Source organism: Pecten maximus, chromosome 4, assembly GCF_902652985.1.
Source record: "Pecten maximus chromosome 4, xPecMax1.1, whole genome shotgun sequence".
NCBI classification, from domain to species: Eukaryota; Metazoa; Mollusca; class Bivalvia; order Pectinida; family Pectinidae; genus Pecten; species Pecten maximus.
In genome coordinates, this window is record NC_047018.1 from 24,063,926 (window position 1) to 24,076,090 (window position 12,165).

Sequence of the window (12,165 nt, forward strand, 5' to 3'; positions counted from 1 at the left end):
TATAGTTTGTTCAACCAAAGAGTGATAGGTATTTTGTATTGATGACTGAAATTAGCTTTTTTGAAACATGGCTAACCGTATCATTCTTTTTGTACTTCTTGTCTGGCATTGTAAGAACATTACTTGTAATTTCCCCATAAGGTACATATAAAACAGCCACCCGTAACATATGGAACAGTGAGAGGTTATGTTGCCATACTTACCGCAGTTAAAGTAAATTAAGGACAAACTGTGTTTTTAATGTTGTTAACGTACCTAATGGTTCAATACAACCGAAGTTATAGTGTTTTGTAAGATATATAGAGACATTTATTCACCTGTGTATCATCACTGCCCTGCTGTTCTCTTGTCGGCTCTTTTTTGTGAGTGGCCGAAGCACCAGCTGCAGTCTCATCCTTACCAACCAGAAAGCAAAACATATTAATCACCTTCTGATATCATCAACAAATTACATCGCGGTAAAGGCAAAGCTGTGAGGCAACACACGATGAAAGGTATTCAAATTCACATTAAGGACAAAACACTGAACATATAATAAATTACATATGCAAAATTTAATGTAATAACGGCGACTTAGTCACCGTCAGATAGACACGCAATTCTCAAGAGGGTATCAGAAATTGATTATATCTTTAAAATCAATTCTATATTGGGTCTAAGGTCAATAATTCAATAAAACACAGATTGTAACAAAATAATCCTACTGACATGTAAAATCTAAATGTTAAGCTGAAAATTTCGTTAAATATATTTTATAGTTTCTGAATACTGCACTTGTGTTTTGTTTCATCCCTTTCGGTATCATTTATCTCGCTAGGTATACAATTATGCGTACACATTGCATGTTTCAACGCTTGATAATGATTTGTTCAACTCCAGCAACAAACAATACTTTATCACCAATAGTTCAACTGTCATATATCCAACTTTATATAAAAGATACATGAATTGAACAATATGTATCAGTTTTTAAAATTGTTTCATAAAAATACCTTTGTACTATCAATGTTTTGTATATATTTATTATGTAAATGGTGTCAATTAATGCTTGGCCTTTATTATTATTATTCGGCATTGATTCCTAAACATTGATTTAATGACCTGGATAATTTTTTGACTTTGATCATTCTATCTCGCTTTCTATACCTTATTAAAACAGAATTGATAATTTGATCTCCATTAGCAGTCACCCGTCTTAATCAGCAATAATTCCTTAATTGAACTCGATTTCGTGACTAGAATAACCAGACAAAATAACTTGACTTTGATTAATCACGCCCGACCTTGATTAGTAGACAAAAGTTACTGGATCTCAATTTCTTGATGTAGGTTACTTGATCCTGCCTACTACACCTTGACCTTCGTACATTAATTGATAGGCCACGATTAATTGACGTGGTTACTTAATTTGAAATTTATTTATATAAATGTGATGCCTGATGCAAATTTAGGTCATATTCTATACCTTAAAGGAAGGATATTCAATGTACCTCAGTTAGACACAATATTGCATTTTTGGGAAAGACGGTCAAATTTATTGTACGCGTGAAATATTAAAATTAAAATTAAAAACAAAGATAGTATTAAAATTCACTTTTCTTTTAACTGTATTTTATATTAAAAGACAAAATTAAAAACATCGAAAAATTGATAGTTTCATCGCTGGGTTTTATTAATTTGATAAATATCTATATTTCACAGGCGAAAATGCATTTAATATATTTTATTTAAAATAATGTAGTTAAATATAGTGTGCATGCATTAGTATGTGAATCTTCTGTCAATTTTCTATTAATATGGTCATCGTTATGATCAACAAACAAAATAGAACATCTAATATAGTAAAGACAACATTTCATATATCTGTATTAACCGAAATGACTTTCTGCAGCTTCCTCATTGACCGCTGTTTGACAAGACTGTTATCTCTTTATATATATCCAGACATATCTCTGACATATCCAGAAGGGGAAAGGTTTACAGTGGGCTACATATATGTGGAAACAAAGTGATGACCTCGAATTTGCCGACAACACTCCTCTTCTCGCTCATAATCAACAGATAATATTGCTACATGTAGCAGAGTTTATCTTTATTCCTTACATCCACAAAGGGAAGAGACGTAAAGATCATCCGGGATAAGTGTTGCAAAGTGCAGGGAGGTGTGGAGTACCTCACATATGTACCTTGACAGAATTATAGACAATTAGGATCATATTGTCGCTGATATAAGCGCCGGGATCGGCATGACCACATTCTATCAGTTTAAGATAATATGATGTTTCGCATCCATGTCAAAACCAGTATATTTTACACAACTTTCTTTATCTATAATTTACAGGACATCAGTTAAGTTCCACTGTGAACCTGCCCGGCGGGAGGCTTTGGGTTCTGCCCCCTCCCCGTCCATGAATGACCTTAGACGTCGATAGGATGTTAAACAAAACAACACCAAACAAAACCACTGAAAACACAGCGGAGAAATTACTTACCGTCATCAACACAGGTCTCAGAAAGTTTTTCAGCGTCCTATGAGCTGTCATCATTGACAATCATAAATTCTTGAGAGAGACCGTTACAGTAGGCAAGAGCGGATGACATCACCCGATGGTATAATTATATAGCACACACTATTTCAACTACCATGCAGCAATAAACAAGGGAAGTCTGAAATAAAATCCATGGGGAAAGCGAGTCGGTCAAAAGAACACATGGCGTCAGAACACTGATGTAAAGAGGATGGGACAAAATGAACGTCTGGTCTAGGATAAACATACCTGGCGATGATTTGTTTGGTGGCCTATATCCTTTCCGGGTTAACAGACGGAAGTAAAGTGAAGACATATTTTATCTAACTGAGTGTATGAAATATTATACAAATAAAACTGTACTGAAGTAAATTATTATGTTGATAGCATTTAGATAAAATATCAGTGGTTAAAAGGATATTTATGACAAAATGTCGTTTGAAAATGATTTAATGTGCAGCGCAACTCCTCGGACTTATATAAGGCTCTGTTTACAAATATTTGCTGTAGTATATGAACAGAAGCTACTCGCATTAATACAATCGGTTTATAGAAGAATATATTCTGAAACATGTGCTCACCACAACAAAAGAGCATGAGTCATCTTTTAGCAAAGCCTTTAAAAAACAATGACCTCGTTTGTGCAGTTCAGATTATATTGATTTCCAAACGCATATAAGAGTTATCTTCCATTTACATCATTAACTGCAATATATATAAATATATTACAGCATGATTTCAGTGACGCTTTGCCTATCAACTTAAACAATTGACCAGCTGCAAGATGAGTACATGACACCAATATAAAATTCACGGCAGGCTTATTGATGAATAAGGTGCAAACGGTAATTAACATACATTTTGTATATCAATAATTTTAAGTCATATTTATCGCAGGATCTTTTTTAATATACGCGACAAGAATTATCATTATAAATGTAAACTAATGTGCAATACTGAAACGTTGATGGTACTACTATATGGATCCAGGCATTATTATACAGGAACTTTCGTATTATGATATACTGCCATTAAGTATATGCAATGACTGATATACTTATTGTTTGTGCACGTCCCAACATAACGTCCATTCATAGAAACATGATGATCTTAGTGTAGCTTAAAACATGTTTAAACTCTTATACTAGATTTAACCCACTCTAGCATTGAACCGTTTATGATACAATTACTCTTAATCTATGAATAGTCAATATCTAAACAAAAATAGAATCAGCTCGAACGTACATGTACTTTCAAGAAAAAAACCCAATTTCATCACAATATCAATGGCCTGTTATGCGAGTTTACACACTGAGTTTACCGTTAATCTATATTTGTACTGACTGTCAAAAGAAAAAAAAACAATGTGCATATTCTGAACCATTGACGTCATCGTAAATAATATTGGGCAATGTTATCGTATACCTGCCATACAAATAGTTTATGCAGGCCTTATCGAGCTAAACACTGTACTACATGTAGATAAAACAGCCTGCTGTGTACGTATCACGATAGCTCAAACAGGATGTTGTGTATTTTTCATAAACACCTGAGCTTACCCGGAAGATGTTTGAGCAATTCCTTTCACTTTCTCTTTTGAGGTGTCTTGTACTTGCGAAGAAAATATTGTGACATATATGCTTCTTTGTAAACAATAATAACAAACAATCTGACAATTAAAAGAGACATATTGTTTCACTGAACTTAGTTCAACATTTCTTGAAGGCTATTGATAGTAAACAAAAACTAATCATACACTCACCTTGGTCTGTCGATGTTCAGGTTTTGTGATTACATCTTTAGAATATCTGTGTTCCATTATAAATGTCTATGTATTACACGGCAATATCACGCGGAGACATTATCCTACAGCAAGGTATTCGTAGACCTGGTATGAGCTGATATGTCTTTCGCCGATAACACTCATTATGATATACACTTATTATATAACAGGAAACATGTGCACTTGACATGGACAAATATACTAAATATATAACATTACGTCAACAACCTTGTCTGGGAAAACCATTTCAATGTGATTTGTTTTCGTATTTCTAAAGACGTCGTTTAACAGTGAAAATAATAGTTGTATTTTACAATAATTGCAGGAAATGTAAGAAAATGAAAGGAATATATCATTCATCCTTCAATTGATGATATGTCTTTAACAGCTATACTTAATTGACAGATTTAATGATCCATGAAATTCATACTCGAATACTTTATATTTCGTCTTACATAATCTATCTAATAATTAATTCTATAATACCTAATCGCACCTGCCTGATAATTATTCCACATATCTATAAGATAATAAGAGAATATTAAAATAGTAAAATAGTGAAAGACTTCCAAAGCGAATTGATCGGGTCACAAACAAGTTGGTGAAAGTCAGTCAGAGGGAATTGTATGTCTGACCCTACCAAAGAATATATCCCGCCAATAAAAACAGCCAATACATCAAACAGACTGACCACTCGGACACTAAAATTACGGGGTACAACACAAACGAAACGAACGCACCCAAAACGTATACATAACTACAGTAATACGGACGATACTATAACGGACGAATTAAGTTACAGACGAATTACATATTACGTTCCACGGACAAGAAAATCCTATAAAAAAAAAACTATCAAACACACTAAAATATGTCCCTGCTACAAGTAAGTTTTTAAAGAATTATCAAGACCGTGATAGCTTTGAAAACAGCCAAAAATTGGGAGTGTTTAAAGCACTATTAAACATGATCATCGATAAACATTAAATGATACACCATTTAATTCACATACTGACAATGTGTCAAAACGAACTGTGAGACTTTGACAATATCAGCCATCAACAGGAAAAGGAAGGTAGAGTGATGTCGTGAACATACATTTATTTAAACTGGACAATTGATGAAAATTGGAATTCAGTGATATTTTCTTATGAAACTCCAGTTGTTCTGGCAGAAAGTGTACGTTTGGAGAAGGGCCGGCGAGAATTGGTGTCCCGAGTGTACATGTACATGTCTTGCGGCCAGGACAGTTCACGTCACGGTAGCTCCCGTGTCAGCCGTGTGACTGTGTCGTTTTGGGGAAGTGTTTGTGCTACTGGAGTAGGTGTCGTGACGTCCATGGTGGTAGTTTTAACACGGAGAGATGCATTCTTAACTAACATATGTGGTGAAATGTTTATAAAGGAATAATTGTGCATTTTGTACGGTACATTACTTCGCCCAATCATTGTGCTCCCGTGCAGTTAATGAATGAAACGGTCAAATAATCTCGAAGTAAAAGTAGAATAGTCTCTGGCAAAAGTTAATATTTCCTTATATGGAAATTGCAGGTAAGATTGGAGGCGCGTGCTCTACAACAGACCAACAGCAACTTCAGTCCGATAGTTTGAACCGCTGGTATTTCCAGGTTTCATTACGCCGTAGCTCACAAAAGTCATTGGGGGGGGGGGGGGGGGGGGGGATATAAGATATAAGGCAGACTAAGTCAAATGGCGTTGAGGAAAATAATTCTATAATAAATCTCCATTGATATTATAAAAATTACTATAAATATGATTATTGCTGTTAGGCCGATATATAGCTAATAATATGACATTAGTGTTCACATAGCATTAGAGGGACTGTTTACTCAGATCTATACATTTCTAGTAGATAATTGCTCTATTTTTATTGTTGTCAGGTTAGCTAATACTTACAATGATGACCTTAATCATTGCCTGTGCTTATTACAACTTTGTGACACTTTTTTCAGAGATAGAATGACTACATATCAAGTCATTCCTGGCATTCATTGTTGGTTACCTTCATTTATAAATCACAGAATAGAATTTATACAGTTTGGTTTCTTTATTAAGTGGGATAATATATATATATAAGACAAAAAGACATAAGAAAGCAATACCGTGTCACTGTACATCTAAATCAAATGTTGATCGAATGAAGTGTAACTTTTCGACCCTACATCTATCAGTGTGGACTGTAAGTTGGTACTAGAGTTGTATATTTCAGCAATCTCTTAGTATAAGGATTCGGTTCCATCCTAGCACTTCTCTTTAAAGAACTTAAGTAATTATAAAGCTAATTTGAATTTATTGATATCAAAAATCATCCAATAAGAATAAACTTTACTTCAGCAGATGCTGGATTTAGAGACTGGATCTATTAAACATCCACTGAGGTCTAGATTAATTCTAGTTATTTTATGTACAGATTTATTAATAATATCTAGTCAGGAAATAAATATTTTGAAGTACATTTGTAGTGAATACTTAACAACTAATTTACTTTTCATAACTTGGCTTGTCCATTTTTGGAGACGGTTCCTGTTTTCCACATTCGGATTCACATGATTTCCACCACTGGACATTCTTAGCCCAAGATTATGACAATTTCACAGTAAGAGTTGTTTCCCTTTGACTGATGACGTTCAAACTTCGATAGTCGAACAGGTCTGTGGTCAGAAGAGATGCCTCGTCCTTGTTGATGTTGATGTTGCAGGTTTAAAGTCTCGATTTAGGTTACAACCTCTACTCGCGACTCTAGGTTAGAACATTAGTTCGGGGTGACTGTTACATGTAGGTGTTGTCAGTTGGTGCTCCCCTCCTCCTTTCTCAACGCGGGCATCGGACCGGCTACGGCGGAGTTTGTCTCGTCCGTTTGATTGATTGATTGATGGGGCTTAACGTCCTTGTTCCGGTTATAACCGAGCCTAGGACACTGTCTCGTCCGTCTGCTTCGGACGTCCTTTTATACTTAGCGTCGTTGCCAACCGGACATTCATTGAGCCAATCGAATTGCTTGTTACAACAGCGCGTGCGGATTCCACGAATTCCAGCACTAACAAACGGAGAAACGTCCACTGCTATATAGATTTAACTTTAGCTAAGATATGACAATTCATGGTCCACCATCGTAACAAAATCGCTCAGGTTACTCCTTTTAACCCACCCTGACGCACTACTTTGTTTTATTTTCGCCATTATTCGAGTCTCAACTTTGACTCGCGCTTTGGTGTGCCATATTCAAACCGTTGATCAGTTGGCGATTTACAATCGAACAAACAACCATTTATAACGAACTATACTTTCAATGAATTTGAGCTGAATTTAACCTGAAATTAACCTGAATTTAACATGAAAAAAATTCAAGTCAAATTCAGGTCAATTTCATGTCAGATTCAGGTCAATTTCAGGTCAAATTCAGGTAATTTTCTTGACATGAAATTGACCTGAAATTTCTTCCATGTGAGTTCGGAAAGAATTCAGGTCAATTTCAAGTCAATATTTTAACCTGAAATTAACATAATAAAACATTTCAGGTCATTTTTATAAATCTTTTTGTAGCCTTTAGAGTGACTTCTAGTGAGATTTCCTCGTCCTTATTGTACCAAATGGAACAGTTCATATACCAATAGTTTCTCCAGGAGGTACACGTGTAGTTAATACAGGTGGGTAGGTCCCGGTCATACTGCACAGTATTTAGCATGTCTGCAGAAAAAAACACAATGCTATTCACACATATGGCAATGTTTTAATTAAAATTCAACATGTAACAATCTTTCTTCTCTTATAGGTACATGGCTCAATATAATTTACAGTCAAGTCAAGAAAATCCATGAAATAAAGATTTACATAACCGATATAATTATAATTCATACCATTACCCACATGTATATAACACACTCTAAAGCAAGCAAAATGGGGTTTTTTTTCAGGGAAAAGTTTTTTTTTTAATTCAATTTATCTTAAGGTGATATGGCCTAATATTTTTACACATACCAACATTCATTAAATCTTCCTTTATTGATTATCAAACACGTTCATTTATTTTCTGTCACATTCTGAACGAAGATTGTTCGTGCATCCAGCACTCCAGGTCCACAGTCCACCAGGGGTGATTTCATGTAGGGCTACGTGAGTTGGTACGAAGATGGAGTTGGTAGGCCTAATAGGCCTAGGAATAGATTTTTGAAACTGATAGTACCTAGTCACTTTTGAAATATATATTTTTTTAAAAAGGTTTTACGTGTCGTGGTTATTAAGTATCCTACAATATAAGAATTGGACAGTTCATTTCATGATTTTTAATATTTATTATCGGATATTTACATTTTTATTTGTCCAACCTCAAAGTTTTATAGTGAAACCACGTGTAGTGTCACCAACATAAAACATACATATACAATAATCATGGTCACTGATATATCACATAGAATGCTTACCAAGCAGCGCGGTCACAGCACAAGCAGCATTACACAAAATCAAAACGGGTAGTTCTGTATTGACAGGTCGGTGTAGATCTCAAGACTGGCTTGATTCGCAATTTTAAAAATCAACTCTCTTTTGGCGAATGTGCGAGTGCTAATGTTGACCTTTGGTAGCCTACTAAACATCCCGCAAGTTGATCTAGGCCCTATGCCGAAACCGAGCGCCTGTGCCGCCTATGACGAATATGAGCCGCGCGCCTTATGCGAAATTATGACATCCATGTATATTTTACAATCATTGTTAAATGATACGTTGTTTCTCAGTGAAAGCTCACAGTTTACATATTGTTCAAATGGTATTAATTTCAATCACTACTTACCACGCAGTTGCTGTTCTACCTAGCAAATTCATCGATCGTCTGCTGTGGTGTACTTGCCGCAATCGGAACTCCTCTGCTGTTGCGTAGTTACATCCGAGGAGTTCCGAGTGTACTTGCGGGGATAGAGTAAATGCCGGCTCGACAAATCAGGAAAACAAGTGAGCAATAGAATTTAAAAGATAATGATTAAATGCAGCCTTTAAAAATAAAATTCAAGTTCGTTCAGAACATACTTATTTTTTACCTTTATCGAACAATAGTACGGATGTGTACTGTGCAATCATATACAAATAAAAATTTTGCATTAAATAGTATTCCGGAGCGGGACTTTACCCAGTTATTAGAATATCTGTGACGTTACTTCCTTCACAGGTGACGTCACGAACGTCATTTGTGTTAGTCTTACACTAGTCCCATACGGGTGGGTGTTTAAATATATGGGTGGAGTTATAACTTGAAGAAGCCTCCTTCTCAATTTTATGTTATTAATGTAGTGACAGCGACATATGCAGTATCAATCACCATCAATTATAAATATGGCTTAGAAAAAAACAAGGAACAATGCAAAAATAAGAAAATAAAGACAAAATAATGAATAATAATGAATAGACAGAGTGTAGAGTGTGTGGAAAGACTTCTTTGTACTCAAACTCAATAATACACAGGTTGTATATATCTGATTGCATTGCAACTTTATGGTTTTAGTATAAAACAAGTGCATATTTGGTGAGAAGTTATGTATGTATTTTGACATATTCAGATATTGAGGGGGGGGGGGGGGGGGGGGGTATTATAAATTGAAGCTTTGTTTTCTTTTCAAAAGAGAAGTATTGAAGTTATAAACTTCAATTTGTCTTTAGACAAGCTTTAAAGTTTAATAATATTGCCTCAAGACCTATGTTCTTAATCTTTTATTTCATTAGATGTCTGCATTTTGTCAATGTCAGATATAGATTTAAACGAGCAAAAATCCAAACACCTTGCAATGATTGACATAAACATTTTTCCTGAATTCACATAAAGAGTTGGTCATGTCTAATTGACATGAATTTCACCTGAATTCATATGAAGATTTTTCATGTCAAATTGACATGAATTTCACCTGAATTCATATGAAGATTTTTTCATGTCAATTTGACCTGAAATTTACATCAAATTGACCTGAAATTGACATGAAAAGTTCTCCTCAATTTCATATGAAGATTTTTTTCAGGTCAAATTGACTTGAAAATGACCTGAAATTGACCTGAACATTTCTTCATGTGAATTCAGGAAAAATGTTCATGTCAATCATTGCAAGCTGTTTGGATTTTTGCTCATTTAAAGCAATATCTGTTTGAACAAACTATTGTTGAATCCCGAAATTGACATGAAGACATTTTGCCCGTGTAAACAATATCAATAAGAAATCTCTATATGTTTCTCTGCATCTCAATAACGCATATCGCATTGAAGACAATTGATTTTTATATGCATTTTATCAGATCGGAACTGTCCTTCCGATATTCTGACAGGAGATAAGCTATCCGCATACAGCTTTCACTTCTCTATAGGCCTACATATTTGATTTTCAGACTCATTAGAGAACACTTGAATGATTCTGTGTGAGAGCGATTGTAAAAATGTCGTATCATAAGAAATCAAGAATTATATGTAGTGAATTTTAGTATTGCCTTGCTTTATTTCGTAAACTAAGAACGTGGTTAGTAAGATAATGTAGAAAAGCTTTGCCCTATACTTAACAGAGCTGATAGAAGACGTTATCGGTTATTGGAGAGTAATGTGTGACTTCGCTGACTAACAAGACGACATTAATACTGACGAATAGCTATCATTGAGCAACATTCGTTACATTGATCTTCTCCAGATAGAAACATTATTGAGAGTGTATGGAGAATCATTAACATCCGTCTCCACCGAGTGCAGAATAATATTTTTTAAATCCAGACAGGAAAGTATTGATGCTGTACTGCACATTTAGATGACCTTTACTCTAGAGTATATTGCGACGCTGTACATATGTAGTAGGAGTGGGGAAATGCACCGCCAGACCGGGGTTTGAACCCGGGACCTCCGAACACTAGCCGGATGCTCTACCGATTGAGCTACCTGGTCGCCGACGATCGACCCGGTCCAGTTCCGCTACATATATACATGTACATGTGTACATATATTATAGCTGTATGATATAGATGACCCCATACCTTATCATATACGATCCTGAAATCGAATTCCGGCCGTTTAGGTGAAACCCGATCACTACGAAGTATTTTGAGCAAAAAACACACAAGGTCAAAACATATATATGCATGATGAAACATGGAGAATGATTCAATTTCTGCGGACACCATTATTGAAGAAAATACACTATACAGCTTTAAGTACTTACTTTTGTATCGTAAAATGCTCAATTTTTATTTCATTGATTATTCGTTAAATACAGCAAATTATAAAATATTTCCAACGCCTTTCTTTTAAGCTTTAATTGGTTACAGATGATTGCAGTCTTTAACATGGAAGTCAATGCACATTTTGTCACATGTAGGGCGTCGAAGTCTGTCAGTAGTGATCAATGTTTCAAAACACGATATAGGGCCGTTATCGTATTAAAAAAGTTGCAATATCATAGAATCGCGTCGATTTTCAGTATTTTTTAGTTAAGTATAAATACGAAATGAAAAGAATTCGAAATATCACATTTTTTCTTTCTAAATGTCAAATGGGCCTTGCCACCTCGTATATGGAAGTATAGTTGTTGCGACAGCAAACACATAGACACCTACCACATGTGGTGACAGTAGACACAATGACACCTACCACATGTGGTGACAGTAGACACAATGACACCTACCACATGTGGTGACAGTAGACACAATGACACCTACCACATGTGGTGACAGTAGACACAATGACACCTACCACATGTGGTGACAGTAGATACAATGACACCTTTCACATGTGGTGACAGTGGACACAATGACACCTACCACATGTGGTGACAGTAGACACAATGACACCTACCACATGTGGTGACAGTAGACACAATGA

The 12,165-nt window shown here is 35.2% G+C and overlaps 1 protein-coding gene across 13 annotated transcripts in view; it reads right to left on the reverse strand.

The window, feature by feature from the left end:
* Positions 1-4,476, reverse strand: part of LOC117325566 (helicase with zinc finger domain 2-like) — a 41,174-nt gene extending 36,698 nt beyond the window's left edge. For 9 of the 13 annotated variants that reach the window (XM_033881888.1, XM_033881884.1, XM_033881887.1 and 6 more), the window contains exons 1-2: positions 4,291-4,474; positions 318-395 (exon numbers count right to left, since the gene is read on the reverse strand). In XM_033881888.1, coding sequence (XP_033737779.1) covers positions 318-395; positions 4,291-4,347 — 135 coding nt within the window. In that variant the 5' untranslated portion in view covers positions 4,348-4,474. Of the gene's footprint in view, positions 1-317; positions 396-4,290 lie in introns of all 13 variants that reach the window. The other 4 variants (XM_033881891.1, XM_033881890.1, XM_033881885.1 and 1 more) reach the window with 2 other exon arrangements.
* Positions 4,477-12,165: the final 7,689 nt, after the last annotated feature.